The 17,878-nt window shown below is 40.7% G+C and overlaps 1 protein-coding gene across 1 annotated transcript; it reads left to right on the plus strand.

Annotated features, from left to right (window-relative positions):
* Positions 1–930: 930 nt before the first annotated feature.
* On the plus strand, positions 931–13,383 carry LRRC14 (leucine rich repeat containing 14). The gene is given in 12 exon segments (XM_053713220.1): positions 931–973; positions 4,521–4,895; positions 7,028–7,073; positions 7,075–7,212; positions 7,214–7,357; positions 7,359–7,458; positions 7,461–7,508; positions 7,511–7,670; positions 12,471–12,498; positions 12,501–12,800; positions 12,802–12,999; positions 13,002–13,383. Coding segments are annotated over 11 exon segments (1,533 nt in total). The 5' UTR covers positions 931–973; positions 4,521–4,572; the 3' UTR covers positions 13,050–13,383.
* Positions 13,384–17,878: the final 4,495 nt, after the last annotated feature.

Here is a 17,878-nt window from a genome sequence, read left to right on the forward strand (position 1 = left end):
ATCTCATACGATCGGGTTGATTGACAACCCCTGCTATCCGCCGATTGGCCGCGAATCTGGAGGGGGCGTCATTGCACAAGCAGTTCACTAGAACTGTTTGTGCAATGCTGAATGCCGACAGCGTATGCTGTCCAGATTCAGCGATTTCTGGCGGACATGATACACTACAGCGTAACATGTCTGCCAGACTTTGTTAAATCGGCCCCATGGACTCTGTATGAGCTTTTTCACACAATAGTAGCAATTTTTAAGTAACTCTGCACCTAGGCCCTTCACATTGTGTGTGTGACATCTCTCTTGGCATCAATTTCTGTGCCCAAAACACCATTGGGCCAGGCTAAAAACAATTGCATGTCATGGAGGGGCATCTACCCTGTATATATTCATAGTGCAATCAGTGGCCCAACTTTGAAAATATCAGTTACTTATTCAATAATGACAATTAGAGCACATATGCCAGGGTTGGCATCAATTTCTGTGCCCAAAACACAACTGGGCCAGGCTAAAAACAATTGCATGTCATGGAGGGGGATCTACCCTGTATATATTCATAGTGAAATCAGTGGCCTAATGGTCATTAAGCCTTTGAAAATATCAGTTACTTATTCAAAAATGAGAATTAGAGCACCTATGCCAAGGTTGGCATCAATATTTCTGCCCAACGCGAATTATTAAGATATAGGAAGCATTTTTCTATACGCTATTAAACCTCCGGTAGCCGGTGGGTCACCGTTTGTACAGGGGACACATCACGGCACTTGGCTAATGAGCAGCAGCGAGTACTACTACAACTTTCTAATAAACCACAGTGGATTACACTTCTGAGCATGCGCATTAGACTTAGATGCGACTGGAGAGGAATGTGCCTGTACCAAGATGGCGTCGCGGGGAATCTGTGACCTCTCGCATACAGTAGCCAATCAGAGAGCGGCGCAAACCATTGGGTCTATATATCCGGGTCTGGGAACTGCAGGTAAGAGTGGCAACTTTACTATTAACAGGTAAAGTGCGCCTGAGGTAAGGGCCAGTCAGTGTGTGCGCGCCTGAGGTAAGGGCCAGTCAGTGTGTGCGCGCCTGAGGTAAGGGCCAGTCAGTGTGTGCGCGCCTGAGGTAAGGGCCAGTCAGTGTGTGTGCGCCTGAGGTAAGGGCCAGTCAGTGTGTGCGCGCGTGCGCGCGCTAGTGTCTGAGGTGAGAGGCAGGCTAGTGAGTGCGGACTATTAGTTGTGTGTGCCTAAGGTGAGTGCAGGCTAGTGAGTGCGGACTATTAGTTGTGTGTGCCTAAGGTGAGTGCAGGCTAGTGAGTGCGGACTATTAGTTGTGTGTGCCTAAGGTGAGTGCAGGCTAGTGAGTGCGGACTATTAGTTGTGTGTGCCTAAGGTGAGTGCAGGCTAGTGAGTGCGGACTATTAGTTGTGTGTGCCTAAGGTAAGTGCAGGCTAGTGAGTGCGGACTATTAGTTGTGTGTGCCTAAGGTGAGTGCAGGCTAGTGAGTGCGGACTATTAGTTGTGTGTGCCTAAGGTGAGTGCGGACTATTAGTTGTGTGTGCCTAAGGTGAGTGCGGACTATTAGTTGTGTGTGCCTAAGGTAAGTGCAGGCTAGTTAGTGCAGACTATTAGTTGTGTGTGCCTAAGGTAAGTGCAGGCTAGTTAGTGCAGACTATTAGTTGTGTGTGCCTAAGGTAAGTGCAGGCTAGTGAGTGCGGACTATTAGTTGTGTGTGCCTAAGGTGAGTGCAGGCTAGTGAGTGCGGACTATTAGTTTGTGTGTGCCTAAGGTGAGTGCAGGCTAGTGAGTGCGGACTATTAGTTGTGTGTGCCTAAGGTGAGTGCAGGCTAGTGAGTGCGGACTATTAGTTGTGTGTGCCTAAGGTGAGTGCGGACTATTAGTTGTGTGTGCCTAAGGTGAGTGCGGACTATTAGTTGTGTGTGCCTAAGGTGAGTGCGGACTATTAGTTGTGTGTGCCTAAGGTGAGTGCGGACTATTAGTTGTGTGTGCCTAAGGTAAGTGCAGGCTAGTGAGTGCGGACTATTAGTTGTGTGTGCCTAAGGTGAGTGCAGGCTAGTGAGTGCGGACTATTAGTTGTGTGTGCCTAAGGTAAGTGCAGGCTAGTTAGTGCAGACTATTAGTTGTGTGTGCCTAAGGTGAGTGCAGGCTAGTGAGTGCGGACTATTAGTTGTGTGTGCCTAAGGTGAGTGCAGGCTAGTGAGTGCGGACTATTAGTTGTGTGTGCCTAAGGTGAGTGCGGACTATTAGTTGTGTGTGCCTAAGATGAGTGCGGACTATTAGTTGTGTGTGCCTAAGGTGAGTGCGGACTATTAGTTGTGTGTGCCTAAGGTAAGTGCAGGCTAGTTAGTGCAGACTATTAGTTGTGTGTGCCTAAGGTAAGTGCAGGCTAGTTAGTGCGGACTATTAGTTGTGTGTGCCTAAGGTAAGTGCAGGCTAGTTAGTGCAGACTATTAGTTGTGTGTGCCTAAGGTAAGTGCAGGCTAGTTAGTGCAGACTATTAGTTGTGTGTGCCTAAGGTAAGTGCAGGCTAGTTAGTGCAGACTATTAGTTGTGTGTGCCTAAGGTAAGTGCAGGCTAGTTAGTGCAGACTATTAGTTGTGTGTGCCTAAGGTAAGTGCAGGCTAGTTAGTGCAGACTATTAGTTGTGTGTGCCTAAGGTAAGTGCAGGCTAGTTAGTGCAGACTATTAGTTGTGTGTGCCTAAGGTAAGTGCAGGCTAGTTAGTGCAGACTATTAGTTGTGTGTGCCTAAGGTAAGTGCAGGCTAGTTAGTGCAGACTATTAGTTGTGTGTGCCTAAGGTAAGTGCAGGCTAGTTAGTGCAGACTATTAGTTGTGTGTGCCTAAGGTAAGTGCAGGCTAGTTAGTGCAGACTATTAGTTGTGTGTGCCTAAGGTAAGTGCAGGCTAGTTAGTGCAGACTATTAGTTGTGTGTGCCTAAGGTAAGTGCAGGCTAGTTAGTGCAGACTATTAGTTGTGTGTGCCTAAGGTAAGTGCAGGCTAGTTAGTGCAGACTATTAGTTGTGTGTGCCTAAGGTAAGTGCAGGCTAGTTAGTGCAGACTATTAGTTGTGTGTGCCTAAGGTAAGTGCAGGCTAGTTAGTGCAGACTATTAGTTGTGTGTGCCTAAGGTAAGTGCAGGCTAGTTAGTGCAGACTATTAGTTGTGTGTGCCTAAGGTAAGTGCAGGCTAGTTAGTGCAGACTATTAGTTGTGTGTGCCTAAGGTAAGTGCAGGCTAGTTAGTGCAGACTATTAGTTGTGTGTGCCTAAGGTAAGTGCAGGCTAGTTAGTGCAGACTATTAGTTGTGTGTGCCTAAGGTAAGTGCAGGCTAGTTAGTGCAGACTATTAGTGGGTGTGTGCCTAAGGTAAGTGCAGGCTAGTTAGTGCTGACTATTAGTTGTGTGTGCCTAAGGTAAGTGCAGGCTAGTTAGTGCAGACTATTAGTGGTGTGTGCCTAAGGTAAGTGCAGGCTAGTTAGTGCTGACTATTAGTGGTGTGTGCCTAAGGTAAGTGCAGGCTAGTTAGTGCAGACTATTAGTTGTGTGTGCCTAAGGTAAGTGCAGGCTAGTGAGTAGGTAAATGAGGTGAGTGCTTACTAGTGAGTGTGCGTCTGAGGTAAGGGGCAGGTTGGTGAGTCAGTGTGCGACTGGGATGAGAGGTGGGCTAGTGTGTGTGCCCTAGTGAGTGTCTGAGCTAGTGAGTGAGTACCAGAGTGCAGACTGTACAAAATCCAATCTCCAACAACAACCTCTATATTACCAAATGCACCAAACGTCTGGGGAGGTTAAGATAAAACCACAGACAACTAAGTCAAGTTAAAGACTAAACAGAACATTCTGATATAAAAAACATAATTTATATCTTCTTATCTGTTATCAACTAAATAAATCCAATAATGTGTTTTATAAATGTACAAATACAGTATGTTAAAGGGACACTGAACCCACATTTTTTCTTTTGTGATTCAGATAGAACAGCAACTTACTAATTTACTCTTATTATCAATTTTTTCTTCATTCTCTTGCTATCTTTATTTGAAAAAGAAGGCATCTGAGCTTTTTTTTTTTGGTTCAGATCTCTGGACAGCACTTTCTTTTTTTATTGGTGGATGAATTTATCCACCAATCAGCAAGGACAACCCAGGTTGTTCACCAAAAATGGGCCGTCATCTAAACTTACATTCTTGCATTTCAAATAAAGATACCAAGAGAATGAAGATGATTTGGCAATAGGAGTAAATTAGAACGTTGCTTACAATTTCATGCTCTATCTGAATCACAAAATAAATAATTTGGGTTCAGTGTGCCTTTAACTGTACAGAGCCTTGTTGTGAGGGTGCATTGGACAAGCCAGAATAGTGCAAAGTAGATGCTCAGGTAAAATCATGTGACACTCTGTACAATGACATATGATTAGGGGTGAAGGCTCCCTCTATTGGACATTATGTATCAACACAACTAATGCTTGTAGGATGTTTTTTATATTTTATCATTGTTATTATTCATTCTGACCCATAGTGTTAATGCCCCAGGTGCTGCCAGCTGGATTCTATGATTGGCATTTCCTGCAATGTTATCACTGGTGTTTCTGTGTGCCCGGAAGGTAGTGTCAGATCATGCATCAACTCGTCGGTCCTTGGAGTTTGTCCCCAAAGAGCTTTATCCTGTGCTGTTTAAAGCTGCATTTATTGACGAGAAGACCTTGGTGCTCCAGGACTTGGTTCAGAACTGGCCATTTTCTGTGCTTTGTTTCCAGAAACTTCTGTTTACTGATAGACCCAGAAATTCAGCCCTGCTCAAGGAGAAGCCCAGCAAGTTGTGTGTGCAGACAGTGATACTGGGGGTCATGGCCTACCTCAATGAGGCTTTGGCTAAGGAAGGAAAATCTAATAGGTAAGGCCAGTGCTTTATTGATGAGTACATTAAAGGGACACTAAATCCAATTTTTTTCTTTCATGATTCAGATAGAGCATGCAATTTTAAGTAACTTTCTAATTTACTCCTATTATCACATTTCCTTTGTTCTCTTGCTATCTTTATTTAAAAAGCAGGGATGTGATGCATAGGAACTGGCCCATTTTTGGTTGAGAACATGGGTTATGCTTGCTTATTGGTGGGTAAATGTAAGCCCCCAATAAGCAAGCGCTATCCATGGTGCTAAACCTAAATGGGCTGGCTGCTAAGATTTACATTCCGGGCTTTTAAAATAAAGATAGCAAGAGAACAAAGAAAAATTGATAATAGGAGTAAATTAGAAAGTTGCTTAAAATTTCATGCTCTATCTGAATCATGAGAGAAAAAAATTGGGTTCAGTTTCCCTTTTTAATTTTACCTTTTTAATTCTTTTAATGGGATATTGCAGTGGAAAAATGACATCCTATAATTAGTTAGATCTTTCTCCACATCAGGATTTTATCTATGTGTTTTAGTCCATTTACAGGTGTTAAACAGTTATAGTTCCAGTATGATTAGAACAGGGATAGGATCCATCTGTGGTGCTGCACATTAACACCTTAAAGGGACAGTCTACTACAGAATATTTATTGTCTTAAAAAGATAGATAATCCCTTTATTACCCATTCCCCAGTTTTGCACAACCAACACTGTTATATTAATACACTTTTTACCTCTGATTACCTTGTATCTAAGGCCTCTGTAGACTGCCCCTTATCTCAGTTATATTACACTTTTTACCTCTGATTACCTTGTATCTAAACCTCTGCAGACTGCCCCCTTATTTCAGTTATATTAATACACTTTTTACCTCTGAGTACCTTGTATCTAAGCCTCTGTAGACTGCCCCTTATTTAAATTCTTTGACAGACTTGCATTGTAGCCTATCCGTGCTGACTCATAAGTAACTTCACGGGGTGAGTACACTGTTATCTATAAGGCACACATTAACTCCCTCTAGCTGTGGAAAAACTGTCACATGAATTCAGATAAGAGGCGGTCTTCAAGGACTTAGAAAGCAAATTGGATGGTAAAAGGGAATTTGAAAGTTGTTTAAAATGACATGCCCTATCTGAATATGAAGTTTAATTTTGCCTAGACTGTCCCTTTAATGACCACCGACATACCCTGTACATCGGCAGGCTTTCAGATGCAACAATACTAGTGCCGGGTATAGTGCAGGTGTTATCAAGGTCAGCAAGACCGCACTATATCTGCATGCCTCCGGAAGTGACGCATGCAGTTCTAGCACAGCTTTGCCGCTGCAGGCGAAGCAGCGATAGGTTAAACCCTTAAAGGGACACTAGACCCAAAATGTTTATATCATGATTCAGGTACATAATACAATTTTAAACAACATTCCAATTTGCTTCTATTATGTCATTTTCTTCATTCTTTAGATATCCTTTTTTGCAGAAATAGCAATGCACAGGGATGAGCCAATCACATGATGCATCTATGTCAGCCACCAATCAGCAGCTACTGAGCCTATCTAAATATTCTTTTCAGCCAGGGATATCACAAGAATGAAGTTTAATTAGATAATAGAAGTCAATTAGAAAGTTGTTTAAAATTGCATGCTGTATCTGAATCATGACAGAAAATTCTTGAGTTTTCCCTGTCCCTTTAACGACCACGAACGCACAGGTACATTGGTCGTTAAGTGGTTAAAGATGTTAAAAGCAGAGCAACATTGCAATTTATGACAACTGTTTGCAATTTTGTTTGTCATAATTCATGTTAATTTTTTTATTTTTTTTAGGTGATAACCGTGTTTAAGCTATCTCTGGCAAACTTCTATGTTTGTTATTTTATTTAATGGTCATTTTAAATTAAACTGTTCTTCGACCACCTTCTCTGTCAACTATTTGAAGAAAAAAATCATTGTTGTTGCCAATAAGGTTTTCCTTGCATTTAGTAATGGAACTTATGAATAAGTCACATTTATCTTGTTTTTTTTTTCTCCATCAGTGTGCAGTTTAACTGAAAAAGGCTTGCTGGGTTTCATTTTCTTCTTGTGTGCTTTACTGCAGTGGTTGTTTAGATTTTAATAAATGATATAACTTCTCTAGGAAACGGCAACTGCGCCTGCTGGATATGACTGGCATACAGGATGACCGGGTTGGAACAGGACGCTGACACAATGAGTCTGTGGTCTCGTACAGTGACATTGGCCAAAGCTTGCATTGACATATCTAGGCGGCACTGTGAGGAAGTTGTACAGATTTCAAAACGTAGAAGAGGATACAGTGCCACAACCTCTGGCTTTGCCAGTTCCTTGCAGTTCTATATTTGTAGAGGTGCGAGTTGATCTGTTTGTAAATAGCACATCCTATGGAGTGTTGCGAGAAGCATAGAATGTGAGTACAAGTAGCCCACTGCGCCTTTTGTGCAGGGATTTCCCGGGCTGAGGAACTCTCTCTTCGAAGCACTACAGGTCTTCTTGAATTACTGAACACGACTGGCGTGAGGCAGATTGACCTGAGATTCAACAACCTTGGACTTTCGGTCTTAATATTCTCCTTCCACTCATGACCAAGTTTTCCAACCTGCAGAGCTTAAGTTGCCTTACAGTAATGTCGATGTTAGGCGTTTGTCACCTGCAATGGAAGAAGAGCTTCAGAATTTTGCTTCTCAACTTGGGCAACTTTCTGCTACTGAAGGAGCTGAATCTGGGCTCTTCACGCTCTCAGGCAGGTTACGCCAACTGCTTGGGTAAGAATTTCAAGTCTTCATTCTTAAGGTTTCATAAATGTACGGCTTACTTGTGATCTTTTTATTTATTCTAAATATTTGTTGTCTAGAGCTGTTAATTAGTGCACATTTTATTTAAAACGTCTCATCAGTACTACAAGGTTTGTCCAATTTTTAGAAATGCAAATTTTAGCTTTAGGTCTGCTTATCTAGTTATGCAGAGTTATGTATGTGAATATACCCACCAAAAAACTACATTTATACTTAAAAGTGAAGGTTAACTTTGGTGAATGAAAGTGCCCTGTTTTTAATAGTATTTTTAAAAAACAGGTTTTCATTCACCAAAGTTTACCTTCACTTTACTTACCTTAAGTTGACAAACCTTAATGTGTGGATAGAATTCCCGCCACTAGGAGACAAAGAACCCCAACAACAAGATCTTTTAATCCTTTGCAGCACTACTCAGTTTAACATATAGCTAAGCAGAGAAAAAGGAGACGGTTACGAAAGACAAAAGCAGGGTCTATAGAGGTGCAAATAAAAAAACTGCCGCCAAAAACTACAGAAGGAGGGCAGGGGCTTGTATTTCATTATTCTGAAAGAAAATAATTTATCAGGGTAAGCATACATTTTGTTTTCTTTCATATGATGATGAGAGTCCACAAAGCATTGATGTGTGGGATTTAATTTCCAAGTTGAGTCCACGACAAAGAAAGGGTGGAAAAAATAAGGCATTTCCTATTTGCCGGAAACTGTGGCCTGAAGGACTTTCCTGCCAAAATCCTCTTCCGAAGAAGCAAAATATGAAGAGAGGACCATGTTGCAGCTTTGCAATTTGTTCCAATGATGTGTCATTCTTGAAAGTCCACAAAGTAGCAACTGATCTAGTGGAATAAGCTGTGATACACTTTTGGGGAGACTTTCCCACCACCTAGTAAGCTTTATGAATCACCTGCTTTGAGCCATGGAGCCACAGCAGTAGCCTTCTGACCCTTACAAGGATCTGAATGATGAACAAAACAACCTTGAATTCCTTAGTCAAGGGTATGAAGTCTCTCCTTAGACGTAGAAGAGTCAGGGCAAAGAGAAGGAACACTAATCTCCTGATTTATATCCTGTGGAAGAAAATCATATTAAGTACACAAGTACAGCTATGTCTTTGTGAGAAATGGGGATTCACAAGAAAGTTCCAAAACTCTCCTGGCAGATGAAATGGCTAGAAGAAAGAGAACTTTCTATGACGAGAACTTTAATATCTATACTGTGTATAGTTTCAAAAAGAGGACCTTGAAGAACTATGAGAACTAAATTGAGATTCCATGGAGGAGAAACAGTTTATTACAATTTGCCTAATTTTTTACTAATACCTGTACGAAAGTTTGAACTTCAGGAAGCCTTGCTAATTCTTGTGAAAGAGTACAGATAGAGCTGGAATCTGACCCTTCAAGCAGCTAGCAGACAATCCCCTGTCCCATCCTGAAGGAATTGACGAATCATAGGAATCCGGAAGAAATGACAATTAAAACCACTGGATGAACACCATAAATATGTTGGCCTTAATTGGCGTATAGCAGTTAGCGGAAACTATAGACAACTTTATGGGTATCTGAGTTTTGGGGAATTCTCAGGGTTTAGCGTTATTGTCAAACAATCAGTTTAAAATTTGACTTAGCCTTACAAGTACCGTACGATAATTATTGAGGTTAATACACACACACAGTAATTGAAGGTAAAATTCAGGTAATACAGGTACTTTGTTTTTGCAATAGATTTATATCACTTCGCTGAATACTATCCCTTACCCCACAACTCTGTCAATCCGGACTGGTTAAAGTATACAATAAGACACAATAGGTTCCTATGATACGGACAATGGTTTAGTGGCGAAATGAAATTGATAAGCAGGTACTAATGCGGTAACAATAGAGGTAAATCCATAAGGTAATAATAGGTCATTTTGGTCCTGTGTTTCTTGAACAGCTAAAAGTGCACATAATTTCGCCAATACCATTTCTCATCTTATCACACTGTTAATGTGAACCAACCAGAAACAGTTTCGTATTTGTGCAAACCTGTATTCCAGCTTACTTGCATCATATAGAATTGTATTGATATAACAGGTCCCCCCTGGTTTTTGCTTTCGAGAGAAGCGAGTGCCAATCTAAACACTATTTGCTGTTTTTATACTTTTTTCTTCTTCTTCTTCTTACTGTTAATATAGTCGAGTGACACTCATCCCATGCACACACATGCAATTAATGGTACTAGGTTGATATATTATTCTTAACTATGTGGGAATATCGATACTAATGGTATAATTAGTCCTAAGCTTGAATATAAGCTTTCCAATTCTAACTCCCTGAATTTCCATTTAATTTTGCTTCCAGGGACTGGTCACTGTGTAAGACATAGGGTCAGCTGATATTCTGAGCAGTTGTATCTGCTCCTATCGGTCCCACATTTATAAGTAACCGTGGCGCACACATATGCCTAGTGCAGTCTTCTCTAATTATTGCCACATAAATTGTTACATTTGTTATCAGATCAGGACACTGCATGTGCATTGCATGAATTCCTCCTTTTTTTATTCTACTCGAAATTTATAATGAATCAATAAAAGTTATATTTTATATGCCATGAGTCCTCATGCTCCCTCTATGATATGAATACCTAGACTCTTAATGAGTGTGTCAGAAGAGCTGCCCGGAGTTCTAAGATGTATATAGGTAACCTCTTTGAAACTCTCAGACAGCACCCCATCCCAAAAAAACTGGCATATATGCAGGCCAAAGAAAGGATGCCCCAAGGATCAAGAAATAATTTTCCATCCACCATAATTCTTTGTCCATTGACTGAGCATAGATAGTAGAAGAGGACGTAAGGGGAAACCGAGCCAATGGAACTGCATCTGATGCCGCTACCATTAGGTCTTCTACCTCCATACACTGGGCCACAGATGGGAGAAACAAAATGCTCGAGAAGAGAACAAACTTTCTGAAGCTTTTGCCTTCTTGACTATGTTAAGGAAAGGTGCATTGCCACTGAGTATATTGGGGCAAATGGAATACCTGGTATTCAATTACTATTAAATAATGTCTATGACCAAATCTGGAACCTGAAACACTTCCAGAGAGGAGCCTTAAAAAGCACAGTTAACTGACTGAAAGGCTTGTCATCAGTAGGCTTAACATCTGATAGGCCCAAAGTCTTAAGTACTTTGTGCAGCAAAAAGGGGATATGATCCACCTTAAACCTGAAATAGGAATCATAGTCTGAATCATAAACCGCTTCTTGATCTTCAGAAGACACTTCTCCTTCTGAAGAAGACTTTGAACTCTCTGAATCAGAATCCTGGCAAATTTCTATGATCTGACTCTGAGAACGGGGAACCTGTATATCTGCTACATAAATTGTAGCTATTTTAACAGATTTGGGCTTTTGCTTACATGGTCTGGAGATAGTTGAGCGGCAAATTGTTCTTAAATTCAGGGGGTAAAAACAGTAGCGACTCCCTGAGTAATGTATACTGGAGCAGGACACACTCTTTTAGTGGGAACAATTGCTGCAGGCTGATTTACATGCATAAAATGAGGTGCAGTATTACATGAGTTAACGTGACAAACTGGTACAGCCGTGCATAATACACATAAGCATTGCATCGGGTAAGGGACAGAAGATCTACCCTCTGAGTCTGAGATAGGAACAGTGGGGTCAGAAATGTTAGTCTCCATAATTACCCCAATTAAGCCTAAAATAAGAGTAAATATTTTTTTCCTATGTAAAAATACAACAGAGAGTAGAAAAAAGAATTCAACTAGTTAAGGGGCAGTCCTAGTCAATTCAGATAGGGGCATGAAATTTTAAACAACTTTCCAATTTTACTTTTGTTATCAAATTTTTCTTTGTTCTTTTTTTATTATTTGTTTAAAGCGAAAGCTAGTTAGGCTCATATGCTAATTTCTAAACCTTGAAGGCCGCCATATAGATAACATTGTGCTCACCGCATGTGGAGTTTACCTAGGAGCCAGCACTGATTGGCTAAAATGCATGTCAGTCAAAAGAACTAAAATAGAGGGGGCAGTCTGCAGAGGCTTAGATACAAGGGTAATCACAGAGGTAGAAAGTATATTAATAAAACCGTGTTTTATTGCAAAACCTGTACCCCAGCTTCTGAGATGAGTATGTCCAAGGGGAATGGTCTCACGCAGGTCTAAGCTCCCAAAATAATCCATGTGAAAATACTTAATTATATATTCACCTTAACTTAGAGGCAAAGGAACAAACTGAGTAGTGGTGGGAGGGGATTAAAAGCTCTTGTTGGGGTTATTTGCCGCCTCCTAGTGGCAGGAATTCTATCCCACACATCAAGGCTTTGTGGACTCTCATCATCATAGTGAAAGAAACAAAATATTAGCAGGATTTTTCTCCATCTGGTAAGTTGTATTCTCATCAGGTGCCTAGTGATGAACTTGACCTACCTGTATAGAGTTACTTTTTGTGGAAGGATACCAATGATAGTCATTGTCTATACACTCATCTAATGCTTTTTTTTTCTATTTAGATATATTATTGCCTCCTGCTTTCTATAACCATTTGATGCACACTTTTTTATTAGGAAATTATTAAATATATAATAATGTGGTTTTGGCGAAGGTGTTGTGATAGAAAATGTTGTGGCTTATTGCTAACTAAAGTTATCTAATATGTGCGCTATCAGAAGTTTAATTCAGCTGTGATTTAAAAGCAACAGACACATTTCAGTAAAATTATGCATGTTAACATATTATTTGTTTAATCTTTTTCTATGTTGTTCCTTAACAGAGCTTTGCAGAAGCCACTAGAAGAGCTTGGGAGCTGGCGTTCTGTTACCTTCTTCCAGTGGAGACGTGTATTATCTTTGCCAGAGTATTCCATGTCTCATCTCTGAAGAAGTTGGACCTTAGTGGAAATAACCTCACACAAGTTCATCTACAGCCATTTCAGCAACTTCTCACTAAGGTGTCACAATGCCTACTCCATTTGGACATTATGGAATGCAAACTTACGGACACAGAGCTCAGTGCAATTATACCTGCCCTGTGCCACTGGTTCACAACTTCGTTTCTTGGTTTTTTCTGCAAACCAGTGTCTTCTCAAGGTTTGCGGATGCTTTTTACAGAGCTCTGTGCTGTTGTCTGAGTTGCCAGCTGGTAGTTTACCCGTTCCCATTGGACTGTTCGATGATAGTATGGCCTCCCCTAACTCTCCTTCCTCTTACACAGACAGCGCTTTTGACCAAGAGAAACTTGCGCAGATTGGAGCAGAAGTACAGCAAACACTGGTGTTATTTGGGAAGACGGATGTTGTAATGGGACCACAGACATGTATGTGCCCAGAACCTTTGACTATCTCAATCTTTAGTTATCCATTGTAATCAGATCTTTTTTTAAAATATAATTTATTGTCTCATTAAACACAGTTTGACATGTTTACGTGATACCCTCAGCTAATTAATCAACATAAAGTTGGCCAAGCCAGACATTTTTTAGAGACTCAAACACAAATCCAAAGAGTGAGCCTTGTTTGAAATTGTAATTCTCACCCAAGGGTGTTGCAGCCAATTGTGGGTTTCACTTATGATTGGGGCAAAATCTAGTCAGAATATATTTCATTAAGGGCAACAAATTGTGTAATTTAGTTCAAAATGGCTTCATTTTATATTATTGTATTACATTAAAGTGTCCTTTGGCGGGTCCATTTATAAAAAGAATATATACATGTGTGTTTCATCATAGAGTGTCCTACATCAACCATGGTTGGGAAAACCGCTTTTATTTAGTAAATCTTTTGCAAATTTAGCATATTAGCAAAAGTATTGATATTGCAAACTTCACTTCTTAAAAGCAGGGAAAACAGCTAGGTAAACATTCTCAGCGTTTTTGTCATTTGTTGTCTTAGTCTTAGCTTAATGTCCCACTTGACACACTCTTGTTTTAAAGAGCCTCCTGTTACGATTGGCTAAAACATTGTGACATTACAATGATCTGTTAATTCAGTATTATTAGTAATGTGGACCTAAAGGGACGTAAAACGCAAAGATTTCCTTTCATGATTCAGATAGAGCAAACAACTTTCCAGGCTGCTACCATCTGCCTTGGCGGGGGCCTTCACAAGGCAATCCGGAGTTCTGCTTCTAGTAATTTTCCTTGTACCCACAAAGATTCTGCCTGTCCAGCTTCAGTAAAAAAGCGGATTATATTTTCATAAATTGTTGGTAAATCTATTATTTATCAAAGCTGCTCACTATTTCGTACATATGCATATGTCTCTAGTACGCCCATATCTGTCCATGAAGCCTCTGATGTTTTCATTAAAGGCACAGTCTACTTCAGAATTTTTATTGTTTTAAAAGATAGATAATCCCTCTATTACCCATTCCCCAGTTTTGCATAACCAACTCGGTTATATTAATATACTTTTTTTTACCTCTGTGATTAACTTGTATCTAAGCCTCTGCAGATTGCTCCCTTATTTCAGTGCTATTTACAGACTTGCATTTAAGCCAATAAGTGCTGATTCATAAATAACTCCCATGGGAGTAAGCACAATGTTATCTATATGGCACACGAGAACTAGCGCTGTCTAGTGGTGGAAAACTGTCAAAATGCAGTAAGATAAAAGGCAGCCTTCAAGGGCTTAGAAATTGGCATATGAGCCTACCTAGTTTAGTTTTCAACAAAGAATATCAAGAGAACAAAGCAAATTTGATGATAAAAGTAAATTGGAAAGTTGTTTAAAATTGCATGCCCTATCTGAGCCATGGCAGTTTCATTTTGATTTGACTGTCCCTTTAAATATGAAGAATGCAACACAAAAAGTGTTAATCAAGGTAACTTAATCAGTTCCTTAGAGATGAAGGCTGCTTTTCAGTCTCCTGCTGCCCTTTCTGTAGAATATTTTCAACAAAGATAACTAAAAAGCAACTCGGAAAATAAAAATATTGAAAACACAACCCTACAGGACTCATACAGAAGGGAGCATCTGACACTTTTGGTCAAGACTAGACTAAGGGCTAGATTTATGAAAGCCCTACGGCAGCAAGTTCTCACAAGAACTTGGTCGCCGTGATTTATCAAGCAGCGATCACCAGACCGCTGCTTCCCTACGCTCTTCGCCACCTCTAAACTGGCGAAATTCAATCTCCTCGGTCAAGTTCGACCGAGGAGATTGACAGCTCCTGCCCGCGCGTGATTGGCTGTGCGCGGGCAGGGGGCGGGATTACACGCAAGCGCAAAATTGCACTCGTGTGTAATGCCAAATACCTGCGGGTAATTTCGCCCCGCCACAGGCGAGCTGAGACGTACAGGGGTGGTATACGCGCCCCTGTACGCCTCAACTATAATAAATCTAGCCCTAAGACCAACAATAGGCCCAGGTATCACCTCTAATCACTTCATCTCACCCCTCCACTCGCTGCTGCCCCCGCTCCCTGTTAAGGCAAATCAGCGCGCTGTGCCTCAGCAGGGGGCAGCGATTTAAAAAGAGGGAGGGAATGGCTTAGAAAGAGGGGGTTGGGATTTTGGAGGAGGTTTATCAAAAACATTTTTTAAATAAATAAATAAAAGTTTGTCAATTCCGGACTGTTCTACACAAATTGGGACAGTTGGAAGGTATTCAGCTGATACAAAACTCACACTGTGCATATTTACATGATATAATGTGTTACAATGGCACATATCACATTTAGGAATCTCATGCAGCAAAAAAAAGAATAGATTCACTTGAAACCTCATGAAAAGCAAAGTTTATAAGTTTGAAATTAAAGGGACACTGTACCCAAAAATTTTCTTTCGCGATTCAGATTGAGCATGAAATTTTAAGCAACTTTCTAATTTACTCCTATTATCAAATTTTCTTCATTCTCTTGGTATCTTTATTTGAAATGCAAGAATGTAAGTTTAGATGCCGGCCCATTTTTGGTGAACAACCTGGGTTGTCCTTTCTGATTGGTGGATAAATCCATCCACCAATAAAAAAGTGCTGTCCAGAGTACTGAAACCAAAAAAAAAAGCTTAGATGCCTTCTTTTTCAAATAATGATAGCAAGAGAACGAAGAAAATTTGATAATAGGAGTAAATTAGTTGCTTAAAATTGCATGCTCTATCTGAATTAGAAAAGAAAAAATTTGGGTACAGTGTCCCTTTAAATTCAGAGGAAAATCTGTAACACTGATACAGGTGTAGGACAGACATAATTTGTAGAAAACAAATGCTGCAGGCTGATTAGAGTGCATTAATGGAGTGTTCAATTGGTCACCTGACACCGTGGTATAGTTCTGCAAAGAGAAGTGTTCCACTGTTACACAATTGGTCACCTGGCACCGTGGTATAGTTCTGCAAAGAGAAGTGTTCCACTGTTACACAATTGGTCACCTGGCACCGTGGTATAGTTCTGCAAAGAGAAGTGTTCCACTGTTACACAATTGGTCACCTGACACCGTGGTATAGTTCTGCAAAGTGAAGTGTTCCACTGTTAAACAATTGTCACCTGACACCGTGGTATAGTTCTGCAAAGAGAAGTGTTCCACTGTTACACAATTGGTCACCTGGCACCGTGGTATAGTTCTGCAAAGAGAAGTGTTCCACTGTTACACAATTGGTCACCTGGCACCGTGGTATAGTTCTGCAAAGAGAAGTGTTACACTGTTACACAATTGGTCACCTGACACCGTGGTATAATTCTGCAAAGTGAAGTGTTCCACTGTTACACAATTGGTCACCTGACCACCGTGGTATAGTTCTGCAAAGCGAAGTGTTCCACTGTTACACAATTGGTCACCTGACACCATGGTATAATTGTGCAAAGTGAAGTGTTCCACTGTTAAACAATTGGTCACCTGACACCGTGGTATAGTTCTGCAAAGAGAAGTGTTCCACTGTTACACAATTGGTCACCTGGCACCGTGGTATAGTTCTGCAAAGAGAAGTGTTCCACTGTTACACAATTGGTCACCTGACACCGTGGTATAGTTCTGCAAAGTGAAGTGTTCCACTGTTACACAATTGGTCACCTGACACCGTGGTATAGTTCTGCAAAGAGAAGTGTTCACTGTTACACAATTGGTCACCTGGCACCGTGGTATAGTTCTGCAAAGAGAAGTGTTCCACTGTTACACAATTGGTCACCTGACACCGTGGTATAGTTCTGCAAAGTGAAGTTGTTTACACAATTGGTAACCTGACACCGTGGTATAGTTCTGCAAAGTGAAGTGTTACACAATTGGTAACCTGACACCGTGGTATAGTTCTGCAAAGTGCACAAAGATGGGGTCAAAGGGACATGGAACCCAAAAGGTTTCTTTCATGATTGAGACAGAACATACCATTTAAACAGCTTTCTAATTTACTGCTATTGTCTAATTTGCTTCATTATCTTATCTAGATATGCTCAGGTGCTTGGATCTAGCTGCTGATTGGTGGCTGAACGTGTACCGCCATTTCTCCAACATAGGTGTGTCCGGTCCACGGCGTCATCCTTACTTGTGGGATATTCTCTTCCCCAACAGGAAATGGCAAAGAGCCCAGCAAAGCTGGTCACATGATCCCTCCTAGGCTCCGCCTACCCCAGTCATTCTCTTTGCCGTTGTACAGGCAACATCTCCACGGAGATGGCTTAGAGTTTTTTAGTGTTTAACTGTAGTTTTTATTATTCAATCAAGAGTTTGTTATTTTAAAATAGTGCTGGTATGTACTATTTACTCAGAAACAGAAAAGAGATGAAGATTTCTGTTTGTATGAGGAAAATGATTTTAGCAACCGTAACTAAAATCCATGGCTGTTCCACACAGGACTGTTGAGAGCAATTAACTTCAGTTGGGGGAACAGTTAGCAGTCTCTTGCTGCTTGAGGTATGACACATTCTAACAAGACGATGTAATGCTGGAAGCTGTCATTTTCCCTATGGGATCCGGTAAGCCATGTTTATTACGATTGTAAATAAGGGCTTCACAAGGGCTTATTTAAACTGTAGACTTTTTTTTGGGCTAAATCGATTGATATTAACACTTATTTAGCCTTGAGGAATCATTTATTCTGGGTATTTTGATTTAATAATATCGGCAGGCACTGTTTTAGACACCTTATTCTTTAGGGGCTTTCCCAAAGCATAGGCAGAGTCTCATTTTCGCGCCGGTGTTGCGCACTTGTTTTTGAGAGGCATGGCATGCAGTCGCATGTGAGAGGAGCTCTGAT

Source organism: Bombina bombina, chromosome 5 (genome assembly GCF_027579735.1).
Source record: "Bombina bombina isolate aBomBom1 chromosome 5, aBomBom1.pri, whole genome shotgun sequence".
Classification (NCBI taxonomy): Eukaryota; Metazoa; Chordata; class Amphibia; order Anura; family Bombinatoridae; genus Bombina; species Bombina bombina.